General features: G+C 40.7%; 1 protein-coding gene across 1 annotated transcript; it reads right to left on the minus strand.

Annotated features, from left to right (window-relative positions):
* Positions 1-18,468: 18,468 nt before the first annotated feature.
* On the minus strand, positions 18,469-19,438 carry LOC109876819 (gamma-crystallin M3-like). Its single transcript, XM_031813625.1, has 3 exons — positions 19,317-19,438; positions 18,958-19,197; positions 18,469-18,802 (listed from the first exon to the last, which is right to left on the minus strand). Exons 1-3 carry the CDS (start codon positions 19,329-19,331, stop codon positions 18,521-18,523), a joined length of 537 nt encoding a protein of 178 aa, XP_031669485.1. The 5' UTR covers positions 19,332-19,438; the 3' UTR covers positions 18,469-18,520.
* Between the last annotated feature and the right edge of the window lie 769 nt (positions 19,439-20,207).

Raw genomic sequence — 20,207 nt, forward strand, 5'->3', positions numbered from 1 at the left:
CATGTAAATAGCTGGACTTTTAACATGTCAGCGTTTTTTTTTTCGCGAGAATGCTGTGAACACTGCAATGTATTTTTGTCTTAGGTGGTCAACAAAGTAAGCATTTTTACTTTTCAACAAAGGCTTATTTTATGTAGGATGATTATAATTTTAAAATGTCTTGTAGATGAGTGATCATCTCTTGACGATTACAACTATGTTGTTTTAGACTAGATTGTGTTTTGATATGAAGAAATTAAACTGGTGTAGAAATGGCAGACCAATCTGAGTAATCCAGTTTTGTGTACCAACCCAGGTTAAAACCTTATAGTAGTGATCATGATGTTTTCCTGTATGTACCCCATCACATTTTATAGAAAACAAAGTACACAGTACATTTGGAGGGGGAGTTCTTTATTTAAAAAATTGAAACTCTGAAGGGAAAACTTGATGGCATGGATTTAACATAAAAACACTGTAAAACATATAATTGAATAATTAATCCAATGTCAAGTCATTACATTTTTTTATATATTCAATGTGCCTTGAGATACTTACTCAGTTCCTCTACATTGTGACGTTTTGATAAAACCAAGAAAACGTAATACTCTAATTTAATGCTATAATTCAAGGCTGTTCAATTCTGGTCCTGGAGGGCCAAACCACTTCTGGGTTTCATCCTCTACTTCTAATCAGGGACTGACTTAGACCTGGGACACCAGGTGAGTGCAAATTAACTACCAGGTAGAAACAAAAACCAGAAGTGGTTTAGCCACACTAATTTAATATGTACAATAACTCTGTTTCTGTAATCATCTTTTGTAATGAATCACCTGGCAATGCCCATACTACTGTCATGACGTTGGCCTGGGGGTAGGTTTATGACAGTCATAAATACCTCTTCCCCCCTTTTTTCTCTCTCTACCCAACTGATGTTACATTTGCAAAACCCTTGGTTAACATAGAGATTCTGGGAAAATCAGGAGGTTGGTAATCCGACCAATTGAACATATGCGCTGGTACTTAATGAATACAATGTCAGTTCGGTTGTCATCTGAGACATTCTCATCAATGATAAGATGACATAAACTCTACAGTGGAAAGTCTACACATCAGAGTTATCGGATTCACATGGAATTGTTGTTCAATATAAATGTTTGAATATTAAATTATTTGTGATGGGATGAAATGTGATTTTAGCTTCTAAAATGTGAGATTTGGGTTTTCATAAGTTAGGGCTCTGCTCAATCAGTGGCCCGCCCCTGTGAAGGGACATGGGCTATAAAACTTTTCAAACCCGCCCTCCTCTCCCTTCCTATATAAAGCCTTGACGACAATGTAACCTCCTGTTCCGAGGATCTGAGGACGAAGGTCCGATGTCAGAATGGTTCAGATAATAACTACAGAACGAAGCCAACATCAGGTTGCGAATGGTCCTTTGAACTCTTATTCACTACAGAAGTGATACCTCCTAGCCGTTGAGTTAGCAACAGCAGCTGCAAATGCAGGTTAGGAAGGAACAGACAGAGTATCCCTTCTACCACACAACAACGTTACTACAACGTATCCAATTTACCAGCAGAGACATTCTTCAAAGGAGAAAGGACTCGGTTGGGCAACACGGCCTTCCATCTACCTCCAACCTACCGAAGCGCAGCTCAGAGTAAATATTTATTGCATTTTCCTTTTCCAAATGGGCGGTAATTTAGGATGCATAAGATACTGTATTTACGATAGCACAGCTTCGCCCTTTGTTCCTCAGTCTTCCCGCTCCTTCACTCAAACCCAGCCCCTTTTCTTTTGTGTAACCAGCTGTCATATCTGTTCTGCCCGCAAGGGACGTTTTCCTTTATGACGTAATTTGTAATCAAGTTATGATTAATTATGTGTATGTGTAATTCTGTGTGATTAGTTAGGTATTTAGCAAATAAATAATTTAACCCAATTTTGTATTGCTGATTCAACTTGTTAGCCAGGGTTTGTGCAGATAACCAAGAATTTACAACTTTCAGTTGAGACTGAATTAAGGTGAGGATTAATATTGACTGCTATTGATGTAAAATATTACTAGGTCTTTAAGAGTTTTTTCGGAAGATAACAGCTCTATAAATATTATTTTGTGGTGCCCCGTCTCTCTAGTTAATTACATTTGCATGATTAGCTCAATCAAGTGATATTAATTACGGATAAATTATTTTATAGAATAGCATGTCATATCACTTAATCCGGCATAGCCAAAGACACGACACTACCCACAATTCTGCTTTAAATAGTGTCCCTGCTACGTAAAATGTTAATCTCAGCAAAATGGAGGTATCAAAATAGTTAAAGCATTTGTACATACGTGAGGAATGCCACTGCAAGGCCGGCTAGGGTAAACAGTAGCTGGTGTTGGCCAAACAAGCCCTTGCAGATCTGGGTCAGAGAGGTAAAGTAAACAACAGCCCTTGCAGATCTGGGTCAGAGAGGTAAAGTAAACAACAGCCCTTGCAGATCTGGGTCAGAGAGGTAAAGTAAACAACAGCCCTTGCAGATCTGGGTCAGAGAGGTAAAGTAAACAACAGCCCTTGCAGATCTGGGTCAGAGAGGTAAAGTAAACAACAGCCCTTGCAGATCTGGGTCAGAGAGGTAAAGTAAACAACAGTCTTTGCAGATCTGGGTCAGAGGTCAAGTAAACATTGACCAAAACATCTGCTCTATCACTGTTTTCCCTGCAGAGATGACAACTTTGTCAGGTAAGATCAAGCTGTATGCAGAGCCAATACTTCTCTAACTATTACAATTGAACTGTTGTCTGTATCCATTATCTATCTAATCTATATGTTGTATTTAGAGTCATTACAAACCCGCTCCCGTGGGGATGTTTGTGTTCATTTAGTGTTGCAGTCGACCTTTCATATGTTATATGCGTATTTACAGTTGATCCACCCTTCATTTCTATGGGGTCAACATAATAAACTCTGTCTCTTTTAGTTTTTGTTGGCTTCAAATCCTCCTACTGTGAGATGTTCTATAACCTTAATCCCTCCAAGGTTTTAATACTAGTATGTGTCTAAACAAAGACAATGAAGTGAAGCTACTAAACGATGGGGAGATACTAGTATGTGTCTAAACAAAGACAATGAAGTGAAGCTACTAAACGATGGGGAGATACTAGTATGTGTCTAAATAAAGACAATGAAGTGAAGCTACTAAACGATGGGGAGATACTAGTATGTGTCTAAACAAAGACAATGAAGTGAAGCTACTAAACGATGGGGAGATACTAGTATGTGTCTAAATAAAGACAATGAAGTGAAGCTACTAAACGATGGGGAGATACTAGTATGTGTCTAAACAAAGACAATAAAGTGAAGCTACTAAACGATGGGGAGATACTAGTATGTGTCTAAACAAAGACAATAAAGTGAAGCTACTAAACGATGGGGAGATACTAGTATGTGTCTAAACAAAGACAATAAAGTGAAGCTACTAAACGATGGGGAGATACTAGTATGTGTCTAAATAAAGACAATGAAGTGAAGCTACTAAACGATGGGGAGATACTAGTATGTGTCTAAACAAAGACAATGAAGTGAAGCTACTAAACGATGGGGAGATACTAGTATGTGTCTAAATAAAGACAATGAAGTGAAGCTACTAAACGATGGGGAGATACTAGTATGTGTCTAAATAAAGACAATGAAGTGAAGCTACTAAACGATGGGGAGATACTAGTATGTGTCTAAATAAAGACAATGAAGTGAAGCTACTAAACGATGGGGAGATACTAGTATGTGTCTAAACAAAGACAATAAAGTGAAGCTACTAAACGATGGGGAGATACTAGTATGTGTCTAAACAAAGACAATAAAGTGAAGCTACTAAACGATGGGGAGATACTAGTATGTGTCTAAACAAAGACAATAAAGTGAAGCTACTAAACGATGGGGAGATACTAGTATGTGTCTAAATAAAGACAATGAAGTGAAGCTACTAAACGATGGGGAGATACTAGTATGTGTCTAAACAAAGACAATGAAGTGAAGCTACTAAACGATGGGGAGATACTAGTATGTGTCTAAATAAAGACAATGAAGTGAAGCTACTAAACGATGGGGAGATACTAGTATGTGTCTAAATAAAGACAATGAAGTGAAGCTACTAAACGATGGGGAGATACTAGTATGTGTCTAAATAAAGACAATGAAGTGAAGCTACTAAACGATGGGGAGATACTAGTATGTGTCTAAACAAAGACAATGAAGTGAAGCTACTAAACGATGGGGAGATACTAGTATGTGTCTAAACAAAGACAATGAAGTGAAGCTACTAAACGATGGGGAGATACTAGTATGTGTCTAAACAAAGACAATGAAGTGAAGCTACTAAACGATGGGGAGATACTAGTATGTGTCTAAACAAAGACAATGAAGTGAAGCTACTAAACGATGGGGAGATACTAGTATGTGTATAAACAAAGACAATGAAGTGAAGCTACTAAACGATGGGGAGATACTAGTATGTGTCTAAATAAAGACAATGAAGTGAAGCTACTAAACGATGGGGAGATACTAGTATGTGTCTAAACAAAGACAATGAAGTGAAGCTACTAAACGATGGGGAGATACTAGTATGTGTCTAAACAAAGACAATGAAGTGAAGCTACAAAACGATGGGGAGATACTAGTATGTGTCTAAACAAAGACAATGAAGTGAAGCTACTAAACGATGGGGAGATACTAGTATGTGTCTAAACAAAGACAATGAAGTGAAGCTACTAAACGATGGGGAGATACTAGTATGTGTCGAAACAAAGACAATGAAGTGAAGCTACTAAACGATGGGGAGATACTAGTATGTGTCTAAACAAAGACAATGAAGTGAAGCTACTAAACGATGGGGAGATACTAGTATGTGTCTAAACAAAGACAATGAAGTGAAGCTACTAAACGATGGGGAGATACTAGTATGTGTCTAAACAAAGACAATGAAGTGAAGCTACTAAACGATGGGGAGATACTAGTATGTGTCTAAACAAAGACAATGAAGTGAAGCTACTAAACGATTAGGAGATACTAGTATGTGTCGAAACAAAGACAATGAAGTGAAGCTACTAAACGATGGGGAGATACTAGTATGTGTCTAAACAAAGACAATGAAGTGAAGCTACTAAACGATGGGGAGATACTAGTATGTGTCTAAACAAAGACAATGAAGTGAAGCTACTAAACGATGGGGAGATACTAGTATGTGTCTAAACAAAGACAATGAAGTGAAGCTACTAAACGATGGGGAGATACTAGTATGTGTCTAAACAAAGACAATGAAGTGAAGCTACTAAACGATGGGGAGATACTAGTATGTGTCTAAATAAAGACAATGAAGTGAAGCTACTAAACGATGGGGAGATACTAGTATGTGTCTAAACAAAGACAATGAAGTGAAGCTACTAAACGATGGGGAGATACTAGTATGTGTCTAAACAAAGACAATGAAGTGAAGCTACTAAACGATAGGGAGATACTAGTATGTGTCTAAACAAAGACAATGAAGTGAAGCTACTAAACGATGGGGAGATACTAGTATGTGTCTAAATAAAGACAATGAAGTGAAGCTACTAAACGATGGGGAGATACTAGTATGTGTCTAAACAAAGACAATGAAGTGAAGCTACTAAACGATAGGGAGATACTGGTATGTGTCTAAACAAAGACAATGAAGTGAAGCTACTAAACGATGGGGAGATACTAGTATGTGTCTAAACAAAGACAATGAAGTGAAGCTACTAAACGATTGGGAGATACTAGTATGTGTCTAAATAAAGACAATGAAGTGAAGCTACTAAACGATGGGGAGATACTAGTATGTGTCTAAACAAAGACAATGAAGTGAAGCTACTAAACGATAGGGAGATACTAGTATGTGTCTAAACAAAGACAATGAAGTGAAGCTACTAAACGATGGGGAGATACTAGTATGTGTCTAAACAAAGACAATGAAGTGAAGCTACTAAACGATGGGGAGATACTAGTATGTGTCTAAACAAAGACAATGAAGTGAAGCTACTAAACGATGGGGAGATACTAGTATGTGTCTAAATAAAGACAATGAAGTGAAGCTACTAAACGATGGGGAGATACTAGTATGTGTCTAAACAAAGACAATGAAGTGAAGCTACTAAACGATGGGGAGATACTAGTATGTGTCTAAACAAAGACAATAAAGTGAAGCTACTAAACGATGGGGAGATACTAGTATGTGTCTAAACAAAGACAATATAAGTAACAAACAAGTTGATGTGTTTATAAGTCACAAGCAACATTCTTTATAACAAAAGGGTGGATTTGAAGCTTTATTAGGTTCTTTAACCACTTTGTAACCTCATATATAACCTTTTCAGCACCATACCGATCAGTGGAGGCTCCTTAGAGGAGGAAGGGGAGGACCATCTTCCTCAGTGAATTTCATTTAAATGTATATTTTTAAACATTTAAAAAGTTATTATTTTTAGATAAAACTATAATAAATATAATCACGTCACCAAATAATTGATTAAAACTGCAGTGCAGTGCTTGAGGAGTCACTACAGATCTGGGCTCGTTCCCGAACTGTGTCGCAGCCGGCCATGACCAGGAGACTCATGAGGCAACGCACAATTGGCCCAGCGTCGTCCGGGTTAAGGGAGGGATTGGCCAGCCGGGATGGCCTTGTCTCATCGCGCATGCACGCTGACACGGTTGCACGTTGTACAGTGTTTCCTCCGACATATAACCCGGCTTCCGGGTTAAGCGAGCAGTGTGTCAAGAAGCAGTGGAGCTTGGCAGGGTCGTGTTCGAGAGGATGGCTCTCTACCTTTGCTTCTCCCATGTCCGTACGGGACTTGCAGCTATGGAGCAAGACTATAACTATCACTTGGATCTCACAAAATTGGGGAGAAAAAGGGTTAAAAAATAAAATTATACAAATAAAGTAAATCAACTCAATACACTCTGTAGGGAAGCACCACGGTGTAGCCGGAGGACAGCTAGCCTCTCTCCTCCTCTGAGTACATTGACATCAATACAAAACCTAGGAGTCTCATGGTCCTCACCACCTTCCATAGACTTACACAGTAATTATGACAACTTCCCGGGGGATGTCCTCCAACCTACAGTGCCTTGCGAAAGTATTCGGCCCCCTTGAACTTTGCGACCTTTTGCCACATTTCAGGCTTCAAACATAAAGATATAAAACTGTATTTTTTTGTGAAGAATCAACAACAAGTGGGACACAATCATGAAGTGGAACGACATTTATTGGATATTTCAAACTTTTTAACAAATCAAAAACTGAAAAATTGGGCGTGCAAAATTATTCAGCCCCCTTAAGTTAATACTTTGTAGCGCCACCTTTTGCTGCAATTACAGCTGTAAGTCGCTTGGGGTATGTCTCTATCAGTTTTGCACATCGAGAGACTGAACATTTTTCCCATTCCTCCTTGCAAAACAGCTCGAGCTCAGTGAGGTTGGATGGAGAGCATTTGTGAACAGCAGTTTTCAGTTCTTTCCACAGATTCTCGATTGGATTCAGGTCTGGACTTTGACTTGGCCATTCTAACACCTGGATATGTTTATTTTTGAACCATTCCATTGTAGATTTTGCTTTATGTTTTGGATCATTGTCTTGTTGGAAGACAAATCTCCGTCCCAGTCTCAGGTCTTTTGCAGACTCCATCAGGTTTTCTTCCAGAATGGTCCTGTATTTGGCTCCATCCATCTTCCCATCAATTTTAACCATCTTCCCTGTCCCTGCTGAAGAAAAGCAGGCCCAAACCATGATGCTGCCACCACCATGTTTGACAGTGGGGATGGTGTGTTCAGGGTGATGAGCTGTGTTGCTTTTACGCCAAACATAACGTTTTGCATTGTTGCCAAAAAGTTCATTTTTGGTTTCATCTGACCAGAGCACCTTCTTCCACATGTTTGGTGTGTCTCCCAGGTGGCTTGTGGCAAACTTTAAACAACACTTTTTATGGATATCTTTAAGAAATGGCTTTCTTCTTGCCACTCTTCCATAAAGGCCAGATTTGTGCAATATACGACTGATTGTTGTCCTATGGACAAAGTCTCCCACCTCAGCTGTAGATCTCTGCAGTTCATCCAGAGTGATCATGGGCCTCTTGGCTGCATCTCTGATCAGTCTTCTCCTTGTATGAGCTGAAAGTTTAGAGGGACGGCCAGGTCTTGGTAGATTTGCAGTGGTCTGATACTCCTTCCATTTCAATATTATCGCTTGCACAGTGCTCCTTGGGATGTTTAAAGCTTGGGAAATCTTTTTGTATCCAAATCCAGCTTTAAACTTCTTCACAACAGTATCTCGGACCTGCCTGGTGTGTTCCTTGTTCTTCATGATGCTCTCTGCGCTTTTAACAGACCTCTGAGACTATCACAGTGCAGGTGCATTTATACGGAGACTTGATTACACACAGGTGGATTGTATTTATCATCATTAGTCATTTAGGTCAACATTGGATCATTCAGAGATCCTCACTGAACTTCTGGAGAGAGTTTGCTGCACTGAAAGTAAAGGGGCTGAATAATTTTGCACGCCCAATTTTTCAGTTTTTGATATGTTAAAAAAGTCTGAAATATCCAATAAATGTCGTTCCACTTCATGATTGTGTCCCACTTGTTGTTGATTCTTCACAAAAAAATACAGTTTTATATCTTTATGTTTGAAGCCTGAAATGTGGCAAAAGGTCGCAAAGTTCAAGGGGGCCGAAGTGTTTTAGGGAGCGTTTGACAGTGATGAGGGGTGGTCGTTTGACTGCAGCTCCGTAGCGGATACAGGCAATGAGGCAGTGATCGCTGAGATCCTGGTTGAAGACAGCGGAGGTGTATTTGGAGGGCCAGTTGGTCAGGATGACTTCTATGAGGGTGCCCTTGTTTACAGAGTTAGGGTTGTACCTGGTGGGTTCCTTGATGATTTGTGTGAGATTGAGGGCATCTAGCTTAGATTGTATGACTGGCGGGGTGTTAAGCATATCCCAGTTTAGGTCACCTAACAGAACAAACTCTGAAGCTAGATGGGGGGCGATCAATTCACAAATGGTGTCCAGGGCGCAGCTGGGAGCTGAGGGGGGTCGGTAGCAGGCGGCAACAGTGAGAGACTTATTTCTGGAGAGAGTAATTTTCAAAATTAGTAGTTCGAACTGTTTGGGTATGGACCTGGAAAGTATGACATTACTTTGCAGGCTATCTCTGCAGTAGACTGCAACTCCTCCCCCTTTGGCAGTTCTATCTTGACGGAAGATGTTATAGTTGGGTATGGAAATCTCTGAATTTTTGGTGGCCTTCCTGAGCCAGGATTCAGACACAGCAAGGACATCAGGGTGCTAAAGCAGTGAGTAAAACAAACTTAGGGAGGAGGCTTCTGATGTTGACATGCATGAAACCAAGGCTTTTTCGATCACAGAAGTCAACAAATGAGGGTGCCTGGGGACATGCAGGGTCTGGGTTTACCTCCACATCACCCGCGGAACAGAGAAGGAGTAGTATGAGGGTGCGGCTAAAGGCTATCAAAACTGGTCGCCTAGAGCGTTGGGGACAGAGAATAAGAGGAGCAGGTTTCTGGGCATGGTAGAATATATTCAGGGCATAATGCGCAGACAGGGGTATGGTGGGGTGCGGGTACAGCGGAGGAAAGCCCAGGCACTGGGTGATGATGAGAGAGGTTGTATCTCTGGACATGCTGGTTGTAATGGGTGAGGTCACTGCATGTGTGGGAGGTGGGACAAAGGAGTTATCAGGGGTATGAAGAGTGGAACTAGGGGCTCCATTGTGAACTAAAACAATGATAACTAACCTGAACAACAGTATACAAGGCATATTGACATTTGAGAGAGACATACAGCGAGGCATACAGTAATCACAGGTGTTGAATTGGGAAAGCTAGCTAAAACAGTAGGTGAGACAACAGCTAATCAGCTAGCACAACAACAGCAGGTAAAATGGCGTAGACTAGGCAACGGGGCCAACAGATAAAACAAAAAAGCAGAATGGAGGTCCGTGATTAATGGACAGTCCAGCGTGCATCAGCTATGTAGCCAAGAGATCAGTGTCCAGGGGGCAGCGGTGGATGGGGCAGGGAAGCTGGACTGGCGAGTGTTATCCAGGTAAAAAAAAAAACGAACAATGACTAAATAGCTTGTAGCTAGTTAGCTGGTTAGCTTCTGGAGGTTCTTGAGTGTGTTCTAAAAATTAAAAATAATAGCGATTCCGTATCACATTGGGTGAGGCAGGTTTCCGGAAGGTATAAACAAATTAAAAGTCAAAAGAGATAGAAAGTAAATATGGGTCCAGTGGGTGTTTGGGACGCGGCGATTCAGACGGTTAGCAGGCCTGTGCTAACAAGCTAACAGTTTGTAGGCCCGGGCTAAACAAGGTAGCAGTTAGCGGACCGGACCTGGACAAGCTAGCAGTTAGCAGGCCGAATTAGCAAGCAGGGAGATAGCGAGGGCTAGAGAGTTAGCCTTTGGGGGACGTCGCGATGGGGTGAGTCTGTTTATTCCTCTTCATGCGGTGACATCGATAGACCGGTCGTGGGCCCGGGTATTGTAGCCCAGGAGTATGCTACGGTGGTAGCACAGGTGCGCTGGCCGGGCTAGCTTCAAGCTAAGTGGGTGGAAACGCTAGCCAGGAGTAATCATCCGGGGTTGCGGTTTAGCTAGATAGCTAGTTGTGAAGATCCAGCTGAAAAATGTTCCGTTTGCGGTGGGAATCCGGGGATGAATCCGGGGATGAAAAATAAATAGGTCCGTTATGCTCTGGTTAGAGTCGCGTTGTTCGAACTGGCGAGAGCTTTCCGAACTAAAGGTTAGCTGATGACCGGTTAGCTGAAGACCGCTAGCATAGCTGGTGGTTAGCTGGCTAGCTTCAGTTGAGGGGTTCCGAAGTAAATATAAATACTTTAGGAAAAATAGCTACATTGGGTGAGGCGGGTTGCAGGAGAGTATTTGGAAGCTTAGGTTTAGCTAAATGTTTTTAAAGAGATATGCGAAGAAAAATATGTAAACAACGAAAAAGAAACAATATATACAAGGGGACACGACAGGACGACTTACTGCTACGCCATCTTGGACTGATGCAGGCAAGAGTGATAGCTTCAAAGAATGTTCGGTGTGAACACACAAAAGTCATTGACTGCCAAAACTCTGTTCATAGGTGCTCTTGGCAAGCAAACGTCTGACAATCTTACTGGTGTGTGGGATCAACTGGGAACTGATTTAGTTTTAATTATGACTCCTGATGACATCATAGAGAGTCATTTTCTTAGGACATTTTTTTGGTATATTGGTATCAGTGGCGGTCAGTGCAGCTTAAGATGAGGGAGGCCGATATTCTTTTTCATGAGCATGGCCTTATTTCTATTACTGGATGATTATTATTGGATGATTGTCATTCATATTCCGTTCTGCCAGTTCAATGTAACAGTGATAGGTTTAGGCTACTACATGATACTTGAATTTTCCCTATACCCATCATGAGGTTGCTACAACCTAGCCTATGAATGAAAGTTTACAGTCTTGTTAAAATACTCCAAACTAGAAGGTAGCAGTAGTGTTGCATTCTTCAGCTTGGTTTGACAATGGTTGTCCCTATGTATTTTGTTTTGTAGGTATCCAATGTTAGCTAACTAGCTAGCTGTGCTAATGTTGCTATTGTTGTAGAATACCCTTGGTGATCCTTGCCAGATGGCCAAAGCTAGATAACTAGCTAGCAAGATGACAAATAAACTATTTCATTCACTCTCCATAATCCCATGCTGCCAGTGCCATTTTTTTGTTAGCTAAACCTTTAGCATGTAATTCGCTAGCCAGCACAATATATTTTTTCCTTTTTGTTGTTACTCCTCTCGGCTCCCCCACTTTGTGCTCTCTGATTGGCTCAAAGTCAAGTTGTCGGCCACTGAGGAGCGTTGTGATTCTACAAGTATGCTAATGCTTTCAGTACTAGATTAATTCTCTGATCCTTTGATTGGGTGGACAACATGTTATTTCATGCTGCAAGAGCTCTGATAGGTTGGAGGACATCCCCCGGGAAGTTGTCATAATTACTGTGTAAGTCTATGGAAGGTGGTGAGGACCATGAGACTCCTAGGTTTTGTATTGATGTCAATGTACTCAGAGGAGGACAGATGGTATGTTCGTCGGTATGCAGCAGGAACGTTTTTTTGTTCTAGAAAGAGAAGGGACAGCCTCCTACCTATCAGCAGTCTATCAACAGTCAAATTCTCAATGTGTTTCATTCTTTAAGGGGAAGGTGTTTGCCTTCTCTCAGCGTCATCACAAAACTCATATTTTTTCAAAATACATCTCTTGATGGACAAGTTTAATGATTTCTAAATAACAAAACTACAAAATTAACTAACGGACAGAACCTAATGTTTATTTTGGTTGGAATATTATGGGACATTGGAGCTAACAACCCCTGGCCATTTGAAAACATGCACGGCTGGAATTTAGGCCATGGGCCAATTCAATAAGAAACTGGCCTGGCTCTATGGAGGCTATTTGGGACCTGCAGACCACCGTACACTTCCATGCCAAACTATTCATGAGGAAGGGACCAACTAGTGGTGTCAACTAGTAGAGTTTTGGTTAACTCAGAAAAAGGCCCACAGACCTAGTACAAATAATTTCTAATTGTAAATAAATAAATAAAAAATAGATATGTTTTGTTGTCACATACACCAGATAGGTGCAGGAAAATGAGGTCTTTTATAGGGTCAGCCATAGTAGTACAGCGCCCCTGGAGCAAGTTAGGGTTAAAAGCCTTACTTGTTGGCTCAGGTACTCAAACCAGCAACCATTTGGTTACCAGCCCAACGCTCTAACCACTAGGATACCAATGACCTCTGTGTAGAAGAGTTTTCAGTGTTATGAGAGGAAGATGATTTTAGAGTAACTTGAAGTATTACTGTATGTTGACATTGGGTTTGAATATTAAAAATGTAATCTGGATATGATTGGTATGGGCTTGTAAGTATACAGATGGTTTGAAGATACATCAATAATTTCACTCTGCTGCTGGTGATTCTCTGATTCCTCTCTACGCAGACGACACCATTCTGTATACATCTGGCCCTTCTTTGGACACTGTTAAATAACCTCCAGGTGAGCTTCAATGCCATACAACTCTTCTTCCGTGGCCTACAACTGCTCTTAAATGCTAGTAAAACTAAATGCATGCTCTTCAACCGATTGTTGCCCACACCAACCCACCCGTCCAGCATCACTACTCTGGATGGTTCTGACTAGAATATGTGGACAACTACAAATACCTAGCTGTCTGGTTAGACTGTAAGCTCTCCTTCCAGACTCACATTAATCATCTCCAATACAAGATTAAATCTAGAATCGTCTTCTTATTTCGCAACAAAGCCTCCTTCACTCATGCTGTTAAACCATACCCTTGTAAAACTGACTATCCTACCGATCCTTGACTTCGATGTCATTTACAAAATAGCCTCCAACACTACTCAGCAAATTGGATGCAGTCTATCACAGTGCCATCCATTTTGTCACCAAAGCCCCATATACTACCCACCACTGCGACCTGTATGCTCTCGTTGGCTGGCCCTCGCTTCATATCCGTCGCCAAACCCACTGGCTCCAGGTCATCGATAAGTCGTTGCTAGGTAAAGCCCCGCCTTATCTCAGCTCACTGGTCACCATAGCAGCACCCACGCAGCATGCGCTCCAGCAGGTATATTTCACTGGTCACCCCCAAAGCCAATTCCTCTTCGGCCACCTTTCCTTCCAGTTCTCTGCTGCCAATGACAGGAACGAACTGCAAAAATCACTGAAGCTGGAGACTCATATCTCCCTCACTAGCTTTAAGCACCAGCTGTCAGAGCAGCTCACAGATCACTGCACCTGTACATAGCCCATCTGTAAACAGCCCATCTGTAAACAGCCCATCTGTAAACAGCCCATCCAACTACCTCATCACCGTATTGTTATTTATTTGATTTATTTTGCTCCTTTGCATCCCAGTACCGCTGCTTACACACTCATCTTCTGCACATCTATCACTTCAGTGTTTAATTTGACATACTGTAATAATTTCACCACTATGGCCTATTTATTGCCTCACCCCCCTTATCCTACCTCATTTTCACACACTGTATATAGACTTTTTCTATTGTATTATTGACTGTATGTTTGTTTACTCCATGTGTAACTCTCTGTTGTTGTTTGTGTTGCACTGCTTTGCTTTATCTTGGCCAGGTCGCAGTTGTAAATGAGAACTTGTTCTCAACTGGCCTACCTGGTTAAATAAAGGTGTTCTCAACTGGCCTACCTGGTTAAATAAAGGTGTTCTCAACTGGCCTACCTGGTTAAATAAAGGTGTTCTCAACTGGCCTACCTGGTTAAATAAAGGTGTTCTCAACTAGCCTACCTGGTTAAATAAAGGTGTTCTCAACTGGCCTACCTGGTTAAATAAAGGTGTTCTCAACTAGCCTACCTGGTTAAATAAAGGTGTTCTCAACTAGCCTACCTGGTTAAATAAAGGTGTTCTCAACTGGCCTACCTGGTTAAATAAAGGTGTTCTCAACTGGCCTACCTGGTTAAATAAAGGTGTTCTCAACTAGCCTACCTGGTTAAATAAAGGTGTTCTCAACTAGCCTACCTGGTTAAATAAAGGTGTTCTCAACTAGCCTACCTGGTTAAATAAAGGTGTTCTCAACTAGCCTACCTGGTTAAATAAAGGTGTTCTCAACTAGCCTCCCTGGTTAAATAAAGGTGTTCTCAACTAGCCTACCTGGTTAAATAAAGGTGTTCTCAACTAGCCTACCTGGTTAAATAAAGGTGTTCTCAACTAGCCTACCTGGTTAAATAAAGGTGTTCTCAACTAGCCTACCTGGTTAAATAAAGGTGTTCTCAACTAGCCTACCTGGTTAAATAAAGGTGTTCTCAACTAGCCTACCTGGTTAAATAAAGGTGTTCTCAACTAGCCTACCTGGTTAAATAAAGGTGTTCTCAACTAGCCTACCTGGTTAAATAAAGGTGTTCTCAACTAGCCTACCTGGTTAAATAAAGGTGTTCTCAACTAGCCTACCTGGTTAAATAAAGGTGTTCTCAACTAGCCTACCTGGTTAAATAAAGGTGTTCTCAACTGGCCTACCTGGTTAAATAAAGGTGTTCTCAACTAGCCTACCTGGTTAAATAAAGGTGTTCTCAACTGGCCTACCTGGTTAAATAAAGGTGTTCTCAACTAGCCTACCTGGTTAAATAAAGGTGTTCTCAACTGGCCTACCTGGTTAAATAAAGGTGTTCTCAACTAGCCTACCTGGTTAAATAAAGGTGTTCTCAACTAGCCTACCTGGTTAAATAAAGGTGTTCTCAACTAGCCTACCTGGTTAAATAAAGGTGTTCTCAACTGGCCTACCTGGTTAAATAAAGGTGTTCTCAACTAGCCTACCTGGTTAAATAAAGGTGTTCTCAACTGGCCTACCTGGTTAAATAAAGGTGTTCTCAACTGGCCTACCTGGTTAAATAAAGGTGTTCTCAACTGGCCTACCTGGTTAAATAAAGGTGTTCTCAACTGGCCTACCTGGTTAAATAAAGGTGTTCTCAACTGGCCTACCTGGTTAAATAAAGGTGTTCTCAACTGGCCTACCTGGTTAAATAAAGGTGTTCTCAACTGGCCTACCTGGTTAAATAAAGGTGTTCTCAACTAGCCTACCTGGTTAAATAAAGGTGTTCTCAACTGGCCTACCTGGTTAAATAAAGGTGTTCTCAACTAGCCTACCTGGTTAAATAAAGGTGTTCTCAACTAGCCTACCTGGTTAAATAAAGGTGTTCTCAACTAGCCTACCTGGTTAAATAAAGGTGTTCTCAACTAGCCTACCTGGTTAAATAAAGGTGTTCTCAACTAGCCTACCTGGTTAAATAAAGGTGTTCTCAACTAGCCTACCTGGTTAAATAAAGGTGTTCTCAACTAGCCTACCTGGTTAAATAAAGGTGTTCTCAACTGGCCTACCTGGTTAAATAAAGGTGTTCTCAACTAGCCTACCTGGTTAAATAAAGGTGTTCTCAACTAGCCTACCTGGTTAAATAAAGGTGTTCTCAACTAGCCTACCTGGTTAAATAAAGGTGTTCTCAACTAGCCTACCTGGTTAAATAAAGGTGTTCTCAACTAGCCTACCTGGTTAAATAAAGGTGTTCTCAACTAGCCTACCTGGTTAAATAAAGGTGTTCTCAACTAGCCTACCTGGTTAAATAAAGGTGTTCTCAACTAGCCTACCTGGTTAAATAAAGGTGTTCTCAACTAGCCTACCTGGTTAAATAAAGGTGTTCTCAACTAGCCTACCTGGTTAAATAAAGGTGTTCTCAACTAGCCTACCTGGTTAAATAAAGGGTGTTCTCAACTAGCCTACCTGGTTAAATAAAGGTGTTCTCAACTGGCCTACCTGGTTAAATAAAGGTGTTCTCAACTAGCCTACCTGGTTAAATAAAGGGTGTTCTCAACTAGCCTACCTGGTTAAATAATGAAATATTATAATTTTTTACAATATGAATATATAAATTATGTGTTGGAGAAAAATATACCATTACTGCTGTTTTGGAACCACAAGAAGAATCAATGATCATCATTTTGTTATAGATTGCAAGCATATTTTCTTGGGAATAGATTGTATGGAGTTGGGGGGGGTTTTATGACATCATGCCCATTGTAAATCTTAAGGCAGCAAACAAAGTCCCTTTGTCCTCTCAATATGGAGGAAGAGAATGTATGATGGGCCTATGGAGAACCTACCTCAGAACAGTAACGATCGTCGTATTGAGGAGACCAAAAACCCCAACATACACTAAATCAACCGTGACCGCTAAAGAAACTCTGTGCTAACATGCAACATCACATAGACAATAACCCACGAAATACGCAAAGAAGATGGCTGCCTAAATATGGTTCCAAATCAGAGACAACGATAAACAGCTGCCTCTAATTGAGAACCAATCTAGGCAACCATAGACATACAAAACACCTAGATGGTAAACAACCCCATAAACCTACAAAACCCCTAGAGAGTACAAAAACACATACATTACCCATGTCACACCCTGACCTAACCTAAACATATAAAGAAAACAAAGAATACTCAGGTCAGGGTGTGACAGTAATATGCAATAAACGGACTTTGGAACAATATGTTTTGTCAGCCAAAATGGTAGTAATGACGATAGATGGAATATGAAAATGAATGTCGTTTTTTAAAATGTTATTATAAGTTAAATGACGACGTTATAACGAAAACATTGTAACTTGAAGAGTTTTCACAATATGTACCTGATGTTTGCATACTGTACATTGTGTGGAAAATGCCCAGATCAAGTCAAATGTTTTTGTAAAGAGGAAATGTGAAGTTAGTTGTCTAAATTGTATTTGAGTAAAATCCAGAGCTTGCCTCGTAACTAGTTACACCCTAAAGGCGGAAACACCCATTTCTGACCCGAGGGGATAAAACATGTGAGTTAAGTATTATCATATCAAACTAGGTGGCCACCAGCTGCAGCCAAGGTCCGATTAGTTGTAACCCCAAAACGTAACACGAGGTTGAAGAAGACAAAGGAACGTCTTAATCTACGGATGAGTAGCTGTGTCTAAGAGGGTGAATTCAAGCAGGACCACCTGGTTACCACTCTCCAAGGAATTGTGTGTCTACACTGCTTTCATTCCTACACTGGAGCCCTGAGCTACACAGCTGACCGTACTCAGAAGACCCCCTTTCAGAACAAGGGTAGGAAACAGACCATGAAGAGAAAGGACACTGACATTGTGTGGACAATCAGAGCGTTTACGCCCGGTAACAACAGAAGTGTCACCATCAGAGGAGAATTCAGAACTCGGTCCACAAGGAGATACCCCATCGGAGACCTTCGACACATAATTACATTATTGTATTCTGACCCATGAGAGCGGCAGTTCGGGTTACGATTAGGGTTAAACTAAACATAGTTTACAAATGTACCCAAGTGTGCTTTTCTCTCGTACCCTCTCTCTTTCTCTCTCTTTTGAAATCCCCATTTTGTGTAACATGTGTGATATTGTGTTGGCCCGCTAGGGACCTGTTTCATTGTACTAAGTTCTAATCAATGGCCTAGACTGTGTGTATGTGTATCTTATATTATAATTTTAGCTTGTTAGTAAATAAATAATCAACTCAATTGGTGTGGTACGGACTTATTTAGTGGGTTTGTGCAGATTCCCGGGTTATGTGACATTCAGGATGAGACTGTAGAGGAAATGAATTCATTAGCAACGGATGTAAAATCGATATATTCTGATATTCTTTGAGTTCATTTGGGAAATAGAAACTCAATAAAACCAAACTTTCCCATGGTGCCCCAGATTAATGACTTAAATAATTACCTGATTCATTTAATCACGTAATTATAATCAATGAATAATTCGATGAGCAGTAGTCGTCACATTAATCAATACAATGTCACGTCACGACAGATGCTTTTATAGTAGCCTTTATTGTAAACCTAATATTCACATCAAACAGTGAATTAACAAGAATCCATGATACGCCTCATAGACTGCCATCTCATGTTGCTCATGCTTCCCCCCATGTTGCTGAGGTTCCTGTACTCTCCAGGCTTCAGGTACATCTGCCTGCCTCTGTAGTTGGGCTGCTCGTACATGAGCCAGTGGCCGTCCATCACATTGCAGGACTGGCAGTCGGACATACGGTAACGGTCCATCATGTTCTCACAGTCGTCCATCATCTCGTGCATCTGGCCTCCAAAGTTTTCCCTCTCGTAGATCCTCATCCTGAACTGGCCACTGTGCTGTAATGGAAAACCACAACAACCAAAGCCATTAGAAAAATTGCTAAATGTTAACACATTTTTTATTATAAAATGTTATTCCAATTATAACTATTTTATCCAATCCAAACTACTATCAGTGATAACAGAAACATATGAATTAGTTGTTTATTTACCATGGGGATGTTACGGCAGGACCTAATGCAGTCAGACATGCCCATACGCTGGTAGTCACCATACTCTCCTCTCCTCACAAAGTACTGGTTTCCCTGGAAGTTGGAGCGGTCGTACACCATGAAGCAGCCGCTCTCCACCCTGCAGGAGTTGCACCTGCTCAGGTAGGAGGTCAACTCAGGGCAGTCTGAGCTGGTCTCATAGGAACGACCCTGGAAGTTCCTGTCCTCGTAGAAGATGATCTGGAGGTTAAAAGAAACAACAATATTGACTCCAAACAGTAATACGACAAGTTCAAAATTCAAGTTCAACTGCAATTTGGAAAGTTTCTTCAGTGGTGAGAGGCTGTAGGTTGGCGTACCTTTCCCATGGTCATGGTGACTCTTGCTTGGGTAGCCTACAGATATATGGTGATACTTGGCCTGAAGATGTATAGCTTATTCTCCGTCCTTGGGTACTTTTATACCTGGCTTAACGTCAAAAGAACCCCTAGCTCCATTGTGAAAAGTCCTGAGTTGGCATAATGGCATAGGGGCCCCTTTACACAATGGTTTCCAGCTAAATCCTTTATTACTCCCCATTGTGTGCATTTGTGAGGTGGACAGAGAGAGAAAAAGGAAAATTCTCTGGTCCAATTATGATCATTTACCTCAAAGGGCACCCCATCTACTGTATAATATGATTATAATAACATAACATTATGCACATCATAATGAGTGAGTGATATGAGAGAGCAAACTTCTTGTTATGAGAGGCTGGTAATGTATACTGTACATTGCCTCTCAATTTAACGCGCTGACATGTCCTGTCAGAGAAATCACTGAAAACATTATTTGATCTAGATGATGTAGATGTTCAGTGATAAGTGATTGATTGACTGGGATTATGTTTTTCATTTCAAAGTGAAAATAGGCTAAATGAACATATTTCCTGTAAATTATTACACGAGTAATGTACAGGTAGACAACGTTATGGCTGGCTTTTGTTTTCAGTGAATCTCTAGTTCCCTGAGAATCTCTAGTTCCCTGAGAATCTCTAGTTCCCTGAGTGAAATGGAAAACCAATTTGCAGTCTTGAACTTTGATTGGAAATCAGTTCAGTTGATACTTTAATTCTGAACGGAAATGTATTTATAAATACAAATTGGTCAAAAATTACCAATAGTCAAACAAAACTGAATTTGTTGCAAGAAATTAGGCTATTATATATCAGTACTTGGTGTAGTGGTCTATATAGACTTCATGCCTATTTC

The sequence above is a fragment of the Oncorhynchus kisutch genome, unplaced genomic scaffold (assembly GCF_002021735.2).
Source record: "Oncorhynchus kisutch isolate 150728-3 unplaced genomic scaffold, Okis_V2 Okis05a-Okis16b_hom, whole genome shotgun sequence".
NCBI classification, from domain to species: Eukaryota; Metazoa; Chordata; class Actinopteri; order Salmoniformes; family Salmonidae; genus Oncorhynchus; species Oncorhynchus kisutch.